The 17,976-nt window shown below is 44.8% G+C and overlaps 1 protein-coding gene across 4 annotated transcripts in view; it reads left to right on the top strand.

Moving 5' to 3' along the window:
- Arid1b (AT-rich interaction domain 1B) overlaps window positions 1–17,976 on the top strand; it is a 413,649-nt gene that overhangs the window by 353,358 nt on the left and 42,315 nt on the right. For all 4 annotated transcript variants that reach the window (XM_071612881.1, XM_027939394.3, XM_027939393.3 and 1 more), the window contains exon 9: window positions 14,923–15,068. In XM_071612881.1, the coding sequence (XP_071468982.1) occupies window positions 14,923–15,068 (146 nt within the window). The remainder of the gene's footprint in view (window positions 1–14,922; window positions 15,069–17,976) is intronic.

The raw sequence follows: 17,976 nt of genomic DNA, 5'->3' as shown, positions 1-17,976 counted from the left end.
CAAAGCAAAGATAGTATTTCCGGAAGTTTCAGTTGATGGAGCAAGGTTTCAGCTTCTATTGCTTGCTTGGTTTTAGCCCCAGTTCTTAATATTAATTCTTAAAGTAATACTTGACCTGTATAAATAACAACAGAATCAGAAGTTTATGAGACAAAGATGACTGTATTGTAAAAAGCACATTAGAAGATATTTATCTCAATGTTATCTTCAGAAGAAAGAATAGAAGATTCTGAATCATGTGAAAGGGAAATAAAAACTGAGAGAGAGAGAGAGAGAGAGAGTGTGTGTGTGTATGTGTGTGTGTGTGTGTGATGGGGACCCCTCCAGTCCCACTGTTTGCTCCAAACAATGATACATTTCCCTTGAGGAATTAAAATGAAAATCACCTACACATTTACCCCCACCTCCATTACAGTCTCTTAAATTCCTCTGAACACCAGCACCTGCCTTGTAGCCAACATGCTCAGGCTGTGGGGATGTTTAGATAAACCTGTCTGTGAAGACTGGTTCAGCTGGTCCAACTGAAGTTCTGATTTAGGTTTAAATGAATTGTCTATTGTTGGAACTCAAAGCACAAGTTATTTTCCTTCTGTTAAGTAGGAAGTATGTGATTGCATTTGTCATGAGGCTCTGAAGGTGATCTGAGAGGATAACAGAGATTAAGGCAGAATTCTGCTAGATTAGAAAGTCTTGCTGTGTTCCCTTTCCGGGCCAGTGTGTGTGTGTCATCTTTAGAATTCAATGTGTCTTTATTTTCTGTTTGTAATCAGTAGACCTTTCCAAAGCCTTACCTTCACATACTGCCCATTTTAGCTCTCTGGGAGTTTAAAAGGGGGCTGCTTATTTTAGTTTTCGATTTTACCAAAGTCAAAGCTATACTTCACATGTGTAAACAGATTAGATCTGAGAATCTTATTTTTTTCCCTCCTGTGCCCTGCCCACCCCAACATTTTTTTTTTTTTTTTAAGAAATTTTATCCAGACCCACCCAAGGCAGCTGCATGGTGCAGGGTATTCTGCCTGTTTGTCCCCTTCTGTAACCCCCATACCTACATGTGGAATAGCATGCAGACAGGGATTCAAACTTGTGCTACAGAACAAATCCAAAGAAGCTGTTCTTCTGTTCCACTTTAGGCCACCACACATTAGGTCGCCTGCTTATCCCAGCCAGTCTGGGGCTGGCGGACGCCCCATGTTTTCTTCCCAGCACCCCAACTATGGCAGCTCCCAGGCTCCCATGATGCACCAGGCTGACCAGTACGGGTAGGTGGCAACAAACCCCGGGCTTCTGCGGGACCTGGGTGTTTTCTCCTAAACATTCAGGAACGTGCCATCTGGCTGCAGGAACGCCCAGGCCAAGAGAGTAAACGCCCTCATAGGAAAGCCACCCGGGGCAGTTCGTCTGTCTGTCCTCCTGTGTTGTGTTCCTTTTGCTTTTCACTGTCTGTACTGCAGCAGTTTGGGGGAAGCCTGCATGTCGCCCTCGGTTCCTGTCTGTGCATGGCTTTGGCATGCCTGCTTTCCTTCATGCCTGAGAGGGACCGCAGAAACCTCTATCTGCGTGAAGCAGCGTAGTCGCCTGCTCGGACATCCTTTCCCCCTCACTGTCCCTGTTTTGTTTGGTTACCTGTGTTGTGCAGCACTGTCCTCCTGACTGTGATGACCACACCTGCCACCACAGTGAGATGCCGTCACCCAGAGTGGCGTGTCATGAGACCTGAGACCCATGCTGGCCTGGCCCATTCAGAGGGCGTAGGAGAAGTTTCCTCACCGTGTCAGTGAGCCAGCACCTGTGCCAGAGGGTTGTGTTATTTCCTTCCAATGAGATTAGAATGTTGAAGCACCAGGAAAATACAACCAGATAACAACACAGAATTTTCTACCTGAACAGTGTAGCCATATTTTTATCAATTTCAATACAGGAATTACATACAGCAACAAAAAGTACTTCTCTTCTTTCCTTCTATAAATCTACATACTGGCCGGTGCCTGTCGTACCAGTGACTTGCAACTTAGTGAGACCCTGTCTCAAAAGAGAAAATAAGGGTTGGGGATGTGGCTCAGTGGTTAAGCACCCCTGGGTTCAATACCCAGTACCAATAAAAAAGGTAAAAAGGTATACACTCCGAGGCCCTGTCACCATTTTTAGGTTAATAAATGCCCTTAAAGCACACCACTGCTGAGTGAACTGTTGGCACTGTTTTGTGTATATTGATCATAAGATCATTGTATATAGACTTCAATGTGCTTGATACTTCCAGTAAAGACATACCTCTCTTTGGTTAACATGAAACAGATTCTTGTCAACTAGCTTTGTTTCAGCAGCAAGCTTAGCAAACTACACGTTCACTACTTGTTATGGGTGGGTGACAGAGCTTCTTAATACCCTTATATTCAGTCTACATTTATTTAGACATCAGAGGAAATGATCATTTCATAACTGAGAATTATGCGTTCTGTGAGCATGGTCCTAAATTTGGACCAACAAATACAGAATTCTTAATATAATCCTCAGAGTAAAATAACAGCCACAGAACGAGGCAGACATTCTCATTCTTCGGAAATTGCCTTTTCCTCTATTGTGCTTTTTCCCTTGTACCTTCAAGGTCAGTTCACGAAATAGTAGGAAGATCATGGTGAGGGAGGAAGGTGTTTGTCTTCAGCCTCAGACCCCAGGCTTGTCCTTCTCCTCAAAGGAGCATTGTCTACCCCCACCAACCTCATCTGGCTGGGCTTTGCCAAGCCCTGTGAAGCAACTGCAGAAAGTGAATTTAAATGGTGTGCATCACAGTAAAATCTGTTCCACGGGGGCAGAAAATCAATGTTAGCTAACCAGCAGGAGAAGATCCAATCTGTGTTTCAGCCAGTGGCATCCAGGTAACTTCCTTACAATACAGCACCTCCTCCTTTAAAAAAATTTTTTGAAAAAAAATGTTGGATTGTTCTGTGTAAATCTTACCACATACATTGGCAAAGGCTCGTCTTTGTAGCCCTGCACCTGTTGGTTTACAGTATTTACACTGTGTTTACAGTATTCTCTATCAAAAAGAAAAGAAAGTTTGTTTCTATTTTAAACCTGCCTTCTGTTCCTTTGCCTATTGTGCCTTTTTTAAAACAGAAATTGAATTTGAAAAAAAAAAAAAAAAGTGTGTGTTCCATATTTTAGTTGGAGGTTGGGAGATTTTATGTTTCCATATTTAATAACATTGTGGCAAAACTTGCATTGTTGGTTTTCTTTTCCTCTCTCCCCCCATTGATAACTCTGTCAGGTGAATGTTAGTTGGTCATTTGGAAGACAATTGTGAAAAAGCCAGTTTCCTTTTGGAAAGGAGGCCCTGGTGCGGGCCTTTCAGGGGCCCTGTATTCACAGGGTCCTCTAAAGAGCCTCTTAAGTTAGAGTCCCGAAGTCCTGGAGCCTGTGAAGAGTCCGGAAGTACAAGTTAATGAGGAGGTGAGGAATGAGGCTGCAGTTAGACAGCTTGGTGACAAGATGAAGGATTGTGTCAGTGGTATCTTCTAGCCAGTTGAGTGTAAGGTATACAGAGAAAACACACAACCAACTGGTCAGAAGCCACGTTATCAGTTCCTCTAAGAGTGGCACCATGCCTGTAAAAAATCCACCTGCTACGTTGAATAAGTACATATAGGTATATTTTTTTCACCCATTGGATAAAAGAATTCTTCCTTTCACTTTTTAGAGGATGCACAGTAGAAGGCGGTGGATCTCGTTCAAGTGGTATCTTGATGCCCAGTCAACGTTAATGATTTATAAGTAATACCTGTACAGAACTGACAGGCTTTTGCTCAGAAGATGCATTGCTGTTTAATTAACAATCAAGCCTATAATTGTTAATGCAATGTTATTTGAGAGATTTGAGAAACAGAGTTGGAAATACTATTTGATCTTACCAAAAGCCCATCCTGATAGATGTTCATAGCATCAGACAGGAAGATTCTGAGCATGGGAGAGCCACAGCCTGCCAGAAGCCTGGAAGAGCCCACAGCTACTGCCTCCTCAAATGCATTCCCAGCTCTAAGATTTTTTGACTGACTGAATCTATGTTCTACAACCTTGATGGTTGAAGCGAGCACACACACACACGTCTACAACTAACATTCCCTGGGTTGTTTCTTGTGCTTTGCACCCCATTCCTTATTTCTAGATGGCACGCAATAGTGTTCAACAATTGGCATCTCTGCCATAAACAACTGATTGATAGAGCTGGATATTTCAGAATTATCCAGATTTTTTTTCTTGGAAATGAGCTCCAAGCAGGAAGCATGACTTCACTGAATTTATAGAAGTTCTAACAAGCCCTACATCTTTAAACTAGGGTATGTGAGTAAACAGATTTTAATTCCTCATATATATAAACTAGAGTCAAGTCTTTGGTTACATGAAAATAGAAGAGAAGTCTGGCACCAGTCTTTAGGATCTTTATTCTGTTTCATAAAAACGACTTCCAAGAAGACACAGAGCTTCAGTTACGGAATGACAGAACCCTGGAGCTGGAAGGCATCGGTCTGGACACTGCTCCAGCCTGTGCTCCTTGACTTTCTGGTGGAGGAAACAGACCTGTGGGTGCCCACTGAGGACCACTGAGTTTGGAGACAGGGCACAGCAGAGGTGGGCCTATAGCTCTCTTCTCCCTCTGTAATGCTGTTCCTAAACTAGATTTTTCTTTAAAAAATACAAAAATACTCTCTATTATAGAGTTCTCCTTTGTGCCTAAAGGCAGCCTGCAATTAGAAAGCAAAGAATGAGCAACTGAATGGAGACCCTGCCTCATGCTCAGGGCGAGGCCAACTGCTCTTCTGCACTGAAAGGCTGCTGCACACACCCTGGCAACCCTGAACAGCTCAGGAGGCTGTTTGCTTCTCAGGCCCGACACCTGCAGTGGAAGTCACACACACTCGCCAGCACGTGACGGGTTTGTGCAGCAGTGGTTTTCCCCATCTGATCGCCCCCGCCTACACGCAGCAGCATTTAACACTGTTGGGGCTGGCATGCAGCTGTTAAAGTAAGAATGGAGAGTCGTGGATGAGGGCATTTCCTGCTGGGTGGGGGGCAAGGGGACACCTGTGTACCCTGGGACAGGCACTGTCATCCTTTTGCTGTCCCCAGTGCAGTAACTAAACATCAGACAAAAGGAAACTCTCAGACTGCCTACATGTAAAAAATGAGCAAATAAAGGGCAAAGTCAACCAGTATAAAGTGTCATACTCTTGACTAGAAGGCTGTTGTTCTAACAAATACCACTAAGATGCATATGTGTACCTACATTTTAATTCTTACATCACAACAAAAACTAGGGTCACCAAAATTAGTTTTAAAAATATTTTTGGTTTAAGTAAAATGAGAAATTGAAAATTTTAATTAATACTAATTTTTTCATCTTAGCCGCTCATTAATAGAGTAAATGAACTCCACTAGGTCCTAGCCATAGGATCCCTAGATCAGTAGCAATCCAACTGTTTAAAGTGTAGAAGCAAGTTGGGCACGGTGGTGCATGCCTGTAATCCCAGCAGCTTGGGAGGCTGAGGCAGGAAGATCACAGCCAGCCTCAGCCAAAGCGAGGTGCTAAGCAACTCAGGGAGACCTGTCTCTAAATAAAATACAATATAGAGCTGGGAATGTAACTCAGTGGTCAAGTGCCCCTGAGTTCAATCCCCCTTCCCACCGCCCCCGAAAAAAAAAGTGTGTAGAAGCAGCTGTACATTCTGTAAGAGGATGTGGCCAGCCGTCTCCCCTGCTCGGAGACAGCTGGATCTATTCACAGAGGCGAATCCGTTGGTCTGGCTTTCAGGCACACCAAGTTGCTGCTGTCTGTGCCACATGCGCATCTCACATCCACATGGCCCCTAGCCACTGTTCATTACTGAGACTCAGTTGTCATTCATGTGCTGTGCTGCCGTATGCCAATGAGGCACTTTTTCTGTGTTATTTTCTTCTGAAACCTGTGTGACGCAGTGACTGATGGACAAGGAGCCACCGATGTGGAAATACTTTAATGGAGAGAGTACATTAAAATGTCAAAGAGAAGGGCCAAGAAACTTGTGAATGTGTCAAGCCCCAGTTACAATGGTGTCCCTGTGCCGAGGAGCAGGGGATGATGCATTCACTGAGATCCAGCCCTTTGGATTTTGGACAACTAGGTTTTAACGTAATAGCTATGATTTGAAAAGCCATGTTATTGAAAGACAAAGAAGAAAGATCTCAAAGGCTGAAATAGAGATTTTATTTCTGCAGTTAAATGTAAGGCTTGCATTATTGTCCGAATACTATGCAGTCATTTTTGGTCCCTTTCAAAATTTAGAATTTAAATGTTATTATGTTAGTATTTTAAGATTATGATTTCACAATTAAATCTTTTAGAGTTACAAGACTATTATTCATAATAGCCCTAAATTACATTTATAAATCTTCAAATCAAAATATACTAAAATATTAATTCTTAAAAAAAAACAGTTTTTTAACTTTATTTTAATGAGGTTCAGAGTATGAAATATACAGCAAACCTCCAGTGGACTAGAGGCCATGAGCTACCCTAACCAGCAGATAATTGCCACTTGGAGATTTCAACACACACTCACCCAACCACAGGAGGGACGGGACACGGCCAGTGTGCCTGCATGTTTAACAAATCCTCTAGGTGGTTCTGGAGCAGAAAGCCAGCTCACACCTAAGGATTAGTGTTTGTGCTCCAAGACAGCACTGATGGCAAGCCCGGGAAAGCTGAGTGAGAAAGGCAAGCTGAGCCCTGCCTGCCTGCTTACATCTCTGCCCACACATTCACACACTCATGCTAGAGAGGCTAGCACCTAGGACTAACTATATGGCCACACAGTGTCACAGCTCCGCAAGTCCCACTTAATCAGAAAAGAGCAGGGATCCTGAAATCACAATCGCATCAGGTAGCGGTGCAGACCTGCATTGCCAACCTGAAGGGCTTGCAGACTGATACCAGGAGGCAGCAGAGTTCTCCAGCCTTGACCTCAGCAGTGTCTTGGGCTGAAGGCAGCAGGAGCAGCGGGAGCCATGAAGTTGATATGCTCTGAGACTTCGTATAGTCCAGCTTGGAGACTATCATGGGTGACCTTGTAAAGATCTGTAGTGAGGGGCTAGATTCTTTTTTGAATGCTCACAGGCACCTTAGTTTAGTGGCATTAAGGATTGTGGGGTGCACCCCCTAAAGGTTTTTCATAATCTGGTTCTTTTTCTTATTTTTAACTCCACGTCAGCCATCATATAGATTTGAATAACAGACCAAATGAAAACTCCAGCCACAAGGCTCAGCCCCTTGCTTGGAGTGTTACTACTCCTGGTTCCCTTTGCTGCTTAGACACCTTCAGGTGGGGAATCACCAGAGTCCTGTCCTCTACTACTCACAGGGGCTGGGGCTAGTGAGGGATTATAGTTTTGCTCAGTTTTCAGGCTTTTCCAGAGGCATTTTCTACCTAATTTTGAACAGTGTGTGGTTTCACTACGTTAGATAACTTCACAGCCCAAGGCCATCTTTAGCTCAGGAAATTTTGTAAGAGTTTTAGGAGTATTTCTTAAAAATCACAAGTGTGTGTGTGTGTGTGTGTATGTGTGTGTGTGTGTGTACGCTCCCTATCAAGGGTTTTACAAAATAGGCTACAATACAGTATTTGAGATGGAGAACTCAGGATCCAAAATACTTTTTTGAAGCCAACTGAAAGGTCCATTATCATTATGGTAGCAAAGATACATATGGATGCATGTAAGAGGTATGTATTCTTAATCATCTTGTTGCTAAAGCGTCTCTCCTCAGATTAGTTCACCAGTGAGTGTTAATTATCTGCTCTGCATTTGTTAAGCTCACATGAACTCTGCATCTGGGGCAGGGTACTCCCAGACCTCTAGGACCCTACTCTTCACTCCACTCTCCTGGCTCCCAGGCAGCTGGGACACTTCCAGATGGTCTGCTCCCCCTGTCCTCTCTCACCTGTCCAGGTGACAGGTTAAAGATGTCCTGAATAAAGATATGGACCCACCTAGCACTGAAAAGGAGCAATTCTCCTGGTAAAGGGATTGAGACTCCTATAATGGTATTATGATCTCAAGATTAACTTTTAAAGATCTTTATGTTTAGTGCAGTTAGGAGGGCGCACTTTCCATGGGGCACATCAGTGTCAACTGCATTTCTCTTTGGTGCAGTATGGGTCTCATTTTTCCTAGACCAGGGGGATGCTGCATGGTGCCAGCATCCCCAGAGGTCTGAGAGTCTCCTCTTGCAGAAAGAAGACAAGCTCCCAGCCCCACTGGGGCTCACACTGGTGCCGTGCACTCAAGGCCACTGGGACGCTAGGAATCAGCAAGGAAGTGCTGGAATCACTCCGTGTTAAATGTCATCAGTATTTCGGTTAACTTCTGTGTTCTTGCCAGTAAACAGTTCACAAAGCAGGAGAGGGAACCAATCTCAGTCAACTTTGAGGATGCAGAGACAGCCTTGGACCTCAGTTACCAAGATCCAAGCATCGGACACTCTTCTTGCATTTTCTTCACACTCGGACAAGGAGGCCTGTCTCCTGAAACCCCTCACACTCTGTTTGTTCTGGTTCCTTTGAGAACCAGGGAGGATCAGTAAGCTGCTTTAGGGACAGAACTGGCCCCTGTGTTGAGGAAAGGAAGGACGGGGCCTAGCACCCAGGAGCAGCTGGTGGGGAGTGGGGAGGAGCGCAGGCTGTTTGTGAGGGTGTGGGCTTCCAGGGCCCTGCTGGAGCACAGTGCCGCCCAGCACTCAGCTGAGGGAGCTTTGCCAGGAAGCGTGGTCAAATACAGTGCTTTGGACAAATGGGGAGAGCCAGGAGGTGGCTTGGGACAGCTTGTGGGAGATGCCAGGTCATGAGGCCAGGGCAGAGAGGTGCTCTGCCCGATGAGTTAGCTCACTCTTGAGAAGGTGCTGCTCTGTGGAAAGGGTCTCCTCGGAGCTGCTGGAATGTGATACTGCCCTCCACCCATTCTTAAAGGAAAGGGTACAACCTAAACATACCTGGAGGCCAAGGGCTTGAGGAGTCCGGTGTGTAGCTAGAAAACAATGGTTCATTGTAACTGGCAAGTCATGCTGAGAGTCTCTTTGAGTGAAGAGGCTGCCTTGAAAGAGATCACATTGGCCAGTGAGGAAAGAGCTTGGAAAAAAGACTCGTCTAGTAAGGGGCATCCCTCACAGAGGGGGAAAGATGGCTTACAGCACACCAACGCTCTCCTGTCCAGGCCCAGGGGTCCACCTGCCTGTGCAGCCTCACCTTGGCACTTGAGGCCCATCGGACTCCAGGTGTCCAGAGCCAGACTCCCGCTCTCTCCTGACTCAGTGGCTGCCCCAGCCTCTCCTGCGCAGGCAGCCTCTTCTGCACAGGAACACCTGCCAGCCATGCCCGCCTGCTCTTCCTCCCCCACAGTGTTTAATCATCACCAGATCCTTGTGTCACCTCCATGATGCTGCTAGCTCTTCATCCTGCTTCCACCACCCATGGCCTCCCACCTGAGGGCCCCACACGTGTTCTTCCTGCCTCTCACAGTCAGAGGGTGATATCTTACAACATACATCTTCAGTGCCATTCTTCCTCCTGGAAACCCCTGGTCTCTTCCTGTTTCTCTTTGGGTTCAGAACCTCACGTAATTGTGGGCCTCATGGTGCCCCTTCTTCCCACACCGTCTGTGCACACCAGACGCCACAGAGCCCTGCACCTGCAGTTCTTGCCTCCTCATCTGGTGGATTCCCATCCAACACTCAGATCTAAAGGGCCACCATCCCTTCCCCAGGGTACTTCTTGTCCCCCTCACCTTAAGCTTGCAAATGCAGGTACCTTATATCCATACCACAGCAAGGCCACAGCTCTTGCTGGCTGCTCCAGTTGTTTGTTTTCTTGTGTGTTTGGTCCACTGTTGTGTTGCTTCTCGCCCACCCCATCCCGGACACAAGTGTGACTCCTGAGCAGAAGGTATTTCTGACTGAAATTTATATTTCTAGTATGTTTCCCTGAGCAAAATGTAGCTGGTTTTGTTTGTTTGGTTTTTGTTTTTAAACAGCACGTGGCTGTATATTTTTTCAGGAATCCAGTTTCTATGTCACTGCTCTTGGGTTTGCTGTTTGTCTTTGTTCAACAATACAAATGCTGCTTTGCCTTCCCAGGGATGCTGTCAAGCCAGAGCCAGTGGCCTGTTGAAATGGCAGCATGGCTTTGCCACCAGCATTGCTGACAGCAGCTGCTGCAGGCACGTTCGTGGGTCAGCCCCACCACAAAGCCACTTGAGCTTTGTGCTTTGATTGTGCTTTTTGGGGTACACACAGTGGTTTTCGCTTTGGATATTAGATTTAAAATAAGCTGAGCTGGATTTCTCCTCAATGCTGCTTTGGAAGAATCACCATGTAATTCCATCAGAAATCTCTCTCCAGCGATACTGGATGTTGTGTGAGAACATCTGTGGTCATAAAACATTTCCAATAGGATGTTCTGTTCTTATAGCCGTAGCTCTCCAGGGAAACAGAGTAGCAAGTAGAAAAAGATTCTGCTGGAATTGGGTTCTCGCAGGTTTCAACTTCTGGTTCCAACAGTTGGGTCTAAGTAACAAAGTGCCCTCGAATTTCAGTGCTGGTCTGGCGTATTTTGTAATAAGCGGTCCTTGCTGGCTTCATGACTCAGCCACGCTGCACTGGCAGTCCTGGATGAAGGCATGTGTGCGTGGCAGTCACGCTCAGCTTTCCCACTGAGCATGCATTGCTTTATGCTCGTCCTAAGCGTGACTCAAATGATGTCTGCCGTGGGTGTGCTGGAGTGCTCCACGGGGCTCCACTGTGTAGGCTGTCCGGGGCACCTATTCTGTCTGCCCTGCCCTTCTTCAAAGAGCTGTGTCAGAAGTTGGTTCATTTTCAAGGTGTACTCTCACACTTTCATCTGTACTGTTGAGAAAAAAATTTTGTTAATTGCTAAAATGGTAGGGTCTTGTTTTCTTTTTTTGTCAGGGGGTTACTGGGAATTGAACTCAGGGGCACTTGGCCATGAGCCACATCCCCAGCCCTATTTTGTATTTTATTTAGAGACAGGGTCTCACTGAGTTGCTTAGCACCTCGCTTTTGCTGAGGCTGGCTTTGAACTTGCAATCCTCCTGCCTCAGCAAGCCTTCTGCCTCAGCAAGCCTTCTGCCTCAGCCTCCCAAGCCACTGAGGCACGCTCCACTGCTCTCAGCAGGTCTTGTTTTCTTTAAAGCTCCAAAATCATATATATAGACTTGATTTAATTTTAAACTCTCTCATATTTGAGGTAAGAGTCAGATCTTCAGAAGCATGTGGCACTCTTAGGATTGCACACACATGAATCCTACAGAATTCAAACTGCACTGCGACCTGTGCTCCCCTTTCTGCCTTTACCTTGATCTGCCGGAAATGCCACTTTAAAATTGGCGTTGGCTTCCATATTTTTCCCCAAAGCCAGCCCTTTGTTGGCAGGTGAATGTGCATTTTTAAAGAAATCTCCAAAGTCAACAAAAGGAAAATCTACAAAACAGCACTTGTGGGCATGCGTGGAATGAGAAGCAGGAGCACAAGCGCTGCCAGGGGTGCACGCACAGTAGGAGCCGGGTTCTGTAGTAGAGTGACAGGCCTCGCACACACCTGGGCTCAACCCTAGGACCGAGTTCTGGTCAGCATGTTTGTGCACAAATCTTGTTTGCTATTGAAATGATGAGGGAGACGTGTGGCGGACAGAGCAGGCCAGGCAGGGCCGGGCAGTGAGGTCAGCAGCCCCTGACTCTTTGTCTTCACAGTGTGCAGTCTGGTCACCTAACAGCTACACCAAGCCCATTCAGAGTGTGCATCAACGTAGAAGAGACCTCTGAGATGATGTTGGATGCTCACGGCCCTGACCTTGGGTTTCAGATCTGCAGACTGTGGAAAACAGTGACAGGGGACAGAACAGCCCAAGCCTTTGGGCCCACAAGAAGCAACAGCCCAGTAGTTACAGCCCCGGAGTCCCAGATGGGACACTTTGCTCTTTTGGGTTCATCTGACATTTGGGCAGGTTTTACACTAGATGTATCCCTTCATTTCACCTTGAATTTCTGCCTGTTTGTGGTTTGTTGCTCCTAATTTTCTTTTGAAGAAAGTGGGGATTTACCTCATGATTTTCCTAATTCCACGTGGAGCTTCCAGGGGTTGCTGTGATCCAAAGGGATACAGCAGTCAGTGCTGTCCTGGACAGGGACCCATGAGGTGACTCAGCCCCAAACTCACATTTGAGGCTTTGAGTTCCTAATAATTGTCACAGCCCACCCAAATAAGATCCCTGGCTTTTTAACCAGACTTTTAAAACAACAGCTGCAGTTTACTTGAGGACCACATAACAAGCAGTTGACATCCAACACGTGGACCTTTCAATCTTTGATTTTTTTTTTTTTTTTTTTTTTTGTCGTTGTGTTATTACTGTAAAACTATTATGTGATTTTGTCATCTCATAGTGATTGAAGATGGGCTATGCAGATGTGGGGGAAAAGCCACAGATCAGGGTTAGATGGCTGCTAATTTAGTCAGCTTCCTGATGGATTGCATATTCTGGTTCTCTTTTCCACTTTAGCATAAACAAATGTCTCAAGGAGGCATTAGTGCCGTCCATGTTAGCTGTCTACACATGAAATGAAATAGTGGAAGCTAGAAAAGGTGACTGTGGACTGTACTTTAGAATGCCTTTCTACAGTGATGAATGCATTCTCTCCCGATTCATTTCACTTACCAGGACTTTTTCACATGAAAGGGTTAAGTAGGCCTGATCCTCCTCTCAGTGCACTGCTAGAAGAGCCCAGATGAGCAGAGGTTACCTGAACACAGCCAAGAGAGGCTTAGAGCTGTGCACAGGTGCAGCTCACAGCCAGCCAGCCGGGCTCCCTTCCAGGGGGAGCAAGGGTGGCTCTCGTGGGAAGCAGCCACTAGAACACATCCTAGAGACAGGGAGGCCAGCAGTGAGTTGAAGCAGTTACTGACTTGGAAATAATCTTCCAGAAAAAGCCTGTTCAGAAGCTCAGGGTGCTCTTCACAGGTTCATCTAAGAAACAAAGCAGCCCCAACAGGAGCCACTTCTGAAAACTGGCCCTGGACCGGCTTATGGGGTAAGGACACCCAGAAGGAAATCTAGGATGCTTAAGTCGATGCCGGCCATCACAGGAGGAAGTGAGGCCTGCACCACGGAGGCCCATGTTTATAGCTGCAGTGCAGTAGTCCAGGAGCAGGCTAACTGAAAGCCATTGAGCGGTCTCGGATCCTGTGGGGTAGGTGCTGTCATGCCCCTCAGCAGTGAACCCTCAGTGAGCTGAGGACCAAAGGTCAAAGTAACACCCCAAGCCATGCCCACACCATTTGTCTAAGAAGGTTCTTGCCAAGTTATCATTGAGTATTGGTACAGAAATTCCCTGAATGGTTTGTTATTTAAAAAAAAAGAAGAAGAAGAAAGAAAAAGAAACTTAAATCTTTATTACTTTGATTTTTCAAATAGTCCATGTTTAAATTTTTCCTACAAGCAAGAAAGTTAAGTCCATTGGAAACATAACAGAAAAATCATCGGTATATAGATTTTAAAATGATTTATGTTAATCTCTTTAAAGGTCTCATAAAAATGTTGGCTTTTTTACATCTAGAGCCACCAAGTGATAGTTTAATGGCAGTAAATGGGATTGTATAATCATAATTAGTTTGGAACAAATAAGAAAAGCATCTTTTATCCCTCTTCTTAGCTTTACTACTAAGAGTAGCATCACTCCCCCAAACTTTAAAAGTTTCTTAAAGATTTTACATAAGAAAAGCTTTGACTACAAGGATGAAATAGAACTTCTAAGGCTTTTGCCACATTGCCACCATCTTTCTTGTTGCTTTGGAATTTTCCCTAGGAGAACTGACCACTTTGCCATTTAAATCTCTTCTCTCATTACCACCCATCAGAGAAGTGACATTGTGAGACAGTTTTCTCTTCTGGATAGAGGACCCTTCTCTTTTAAGGGTAAAGAGAAGTTGTGTCTTACCAAGCATTGGGCAAATCTAGTAAAACGAAGTCAGCAAGAGATGATGTCAGCAGCATTTGGGGCAAGGGGCTGTGCAGATTTGGGAAACTTGAGCTAATCTAAGTACCTGTCCTCTCCTGTGATGAAGAAGCCCTGCCAAAAAGCAGTGGAGAGGGCTGGGGTTGTGGCTCAGTGGTAGAGCACTCACCTTGCATTTGCAATGCACTGGGTTCGATCCTCAGCACCGCACAAAAATAAATAAAAGTATTGTGTCCAACTACAACTAAAAATATATATTTAAAAAAAAAGCAGTGGAGGTGTGTGTCTGCTACATAATTTTGGTATGGGGAAATCAGTGTGTTTTTAATACACCCTGACTTCAAAAAGTTAAGTAAAGGGTTGAGGAGAGAGTTAGCAGCGCTTTCTCTCATTTTTTTATATCAGAAAATTTAGGGCAAAGAATTACTTTTTTAATATCCCCACACTGCCCTTTTTTTTTTTTTTTACCTCTTGTGGTTTTGATGTGAGGATACTAAGCAGTGCTAATAGTCAGATCTTATTAAACATTAGACATTAATTTTGCTTGCTTTTGTAATTCCTGTTCTTATTTCAAGTTCCCTACTCTTGCTAACATTCCTCAGCATGAATAATTCTGAATAGGTGTCGTAATTATGAATGTGTAGCTTATTTGTATAACTTATGATATTTGGAATTTTTTAACACTGTACTGGACAGTTGCCTAGTAGTAGAGTTCAGTCTCTTTCTCCAGGAAACAGTCTGGTTTTAGCAAACATGAAAACTCAGCCCCGCCCCTCACCTGAGTGCTCTATTAGAGTTGACACCAGGACCGTCTACTCTGCTGTGCCGTGCTGTGCGCCGTCAGTCTATGTGTACCTGTGCTTTCTTTTCATATAGGCAAGGCAGCTTTCCTGGCATGAACCAGAGTGGACTTGTGGCTTCCAGCTCTCCCTACAGCCAACCCATGAACAACAGCTCTGGCCTGATGAACACACAGGCACCGCCTTACAGCATGACGCCCACCATGGTGAACAGCGCCACAGGTAACCTGGCAGCTCTGGCTCCCAAGGGATACCCTGTCCTACCCTCTCCTAGGCTTCCCAAGTGAATGTGCCCAACCAGCTTGAGAAGATGGATCCACTGGTGAAAATGGAAATAGTACTACTTTTCAACTTCTGGGAAACTGGCTCACTCTGTTTGAGACTTAAGGGTTACATTATATTCTGTATAAATTACTGTATTCATTCTGTGCTTGTATAATATGTGGACATATTCAGATATCATTGGTGATTGCTAAGTACAGACACTAAGTTCTGTCTTTGAGAATTGTTAAAGAGTATTGGTAGATCCCAAAGTAAGATCTTTGCATTTGACAGTGGTAGAGATAAATTTTGAGAATTCATATTCAGGGGAAATGGCTGCAGGGCAGAGCAGGGAGAGTTGGAAGCACCTTTTCATTTGGGGAAACCCCTCTAAATGTGTACTTGGAAGCAGCTGCTTCATAAGTGCTATTTGCAGGTCACCTCCATTGAGAAATTGCCATAAATGTCTAATTACGTTTAGCTCTTTCAGCCCATTTTGTAGTCTCAACAGTTGCATTCTTACAAAATCATGTCTGATTAGTGCATTCAGTATTCTGTCAGTTTGTGGGAAACATCACCAGTGGCTCAAACCGTATATCTTCCATTTCCCAGAATCTGAGACCTTTGGGTTCCTGGACATCCCAGGCAACAAGTGCTACTTTCCAAATGATGAATTGCTCTGAATTAAGTTGACTGATAGAGACCCTTGCAGCAGGACTTGCTCCTTCAGTTAAGGCAGAACTTGACTTAGCAGCTCTATGTCCTCCACCACCTTGTGACATGTCAAGAAAACACTGTAGCCAGATCCCTGGCTCCCTTGTTTACCTTTTTCCATTTGTGCTGCCTTCTGCCACAGTCCTGTCTTGTCCATCTCAAGGGCCACACACACTCCGGGACTGAACTTCTAGTCTCATTTAATACTGATATTACCCAATTACTTCCATTTCGAGGCTTGTGAGAGAGGAAAACAGAAACTATGGGTAAAAGTGGAGGTTTTAAAATAAATAAAATAGCCTTCCTGATGTCACATAGGTCATATTTCATTTCAGGAAGGTGGTGTTTGTACTAGAGACCAAAGGCCCCCACCAGCACTTTCCCTGGTACCAGAGGACCTGGGTTGTGACAGTCTTGTGTTTTCTCTAACTTCCTGAATTAAAATTCCTGGAGAACATTAAATTACACAAATTTTCACCTGTTATTAGCAATATTCATTTTTCCCTTTTTTTTTAGACCCCAGAACCACAAAACTACCCAACTACAACAGATCTGCAGTGCTCTGCCTACGAAGTGTGTATCTCTGAGAAGCAACCAGTCTAATGGGAATTCATAGAGAGGGTGTCTTTCTATTATTAGTATTAAGATAATTTGCTATTCATTATTTCATACGGAGAAAATCTGTTCAGTGAATGGCCATTTATCCTCACAGTCTTTTGTATGGATAGCAGTGTATTTTTATTGAATTGTGCATTTTGACATTGAATTTTTAATAATTTAGACATTTATCAAATTTTAATCTGCACATTTATATAATTTTATTTCATCCTTTGCTGAATAAGTCAAATGCTATAATGATATAAAGTAATTATTCAGCACATCCGAGGAGTCTTGGCCATTTAGCTTGTGCCACATGTATGTTAACAGGTCCAGTAAACCTACGGAAACTGAGTCAGCCCCTGGGAAGCCAGCAGTTCAGGGTTACACAGCGGCATAGCTCCTGCTGGGGCTGGGGCTGGGGCTGGGGCTGGGGCTGATGCGGTGCACTTGACTACAGATGGGTCAAAGCGGCCCTTTGTGGTACCTGTCTCGTTGGTTTAGGCACACTGAGAGGAGGTCAGTGATGACAACTAAGCCCTTCTTCATCAGAGTGCACTTTGGGAGAAGGTGAAGGTAGTTCAGATGCCAGCCAGGGCTGGTGGTAGATTTCCTGACCTCGGTTTGCAGCCAGAGCAACTGACATTCCAGCATTCTCTTCAGTGAGTCCGAACACTTGTGCTATAGCAGTGTACAGGGCCAAAAAATCCTCCCGTGTAGTGACAGACTGTTACAGGCTTCAGTGAACAAGTGATTATTTAAATGGAGCCAGTGTAGGTGTGAATGTGACAACTGTTTCTTCATGTGGAATACCTGGGAAGTTGGATGGAGAGTCGGGACTTCCCTCTTCAGGGTCTTTCCTGCTTCTGTTCTAACTTAGACTTAAAGATTGGAACTACGTATTATGGGCACAGTTACACTAGATCCTATAGATAGTTGATGAGCAGCCATGAGACACTGTGCCGAGCCTTCCCCTTGCAGAGCCCTGCTCAAATTCCAGTGGTGAGTCTTTCTGCCAGCTGAGCTTTGGTCGATCCCAGAGGCAGAGCATCATCACTGTCCTGCCAGTGCGAGGCATATCAGTTCTGACAGCCCTTTACAGGGGAAAATGTCAATCACACTACCCAAATTTATGAATCACCTACTTTAAAGATCCTTTAGAATGCTGTTAAAACCACAGATTCCTGAGCTCCCATCAGAATTTCTGGGGGTGGGTCCAGGAATCTTCATTCTTAACAAACTCCTCAGACAATTTTCATGTATGCATGCTAAAGTTTGAGAATTGATTATTTGGAGGTATTTTGCCCAGCAATCACCTGTAGAAAAGCTGCCAGCTTTGTGTACCATTAGCAAAGCTGCCTAGAGTGGGATCTCACAGCTGGACAGCTATCTTCTTGGGACCTGACAGTCTTCCATAGAGGAAGCTTTGGGTCCTTTGCACCCTTACTGGTGGTTGATTATCTAAGTAGTTTAAAGGCATTTTGTTTGCTTGCTTGCTTGCTTTAAGTTGATGGTTTTAGACAAATTGCTGCTTCCCTAGAAAAAGGATGTGATAAGC

This window comes from Marmota flaviventris, chromosome 6, assembly GCF_047511675.1.
Source record: "Marmota flaviventris isolate mMarFla1 chromosome 6, mMarFla1.hap1, whole genome shotgun sequence".
Lineage (NCBI taxonomy): Eukaryota > Metazoa > Chordata > Mammalia > Rodentia > Sciuridae > Marmota > Marmota flaviventris.
The sequence above is the reverse complement of the archived record's forward strand: the minus strand, read 5'-3'. Positions and strand labels throughout refer to the sequence as shown.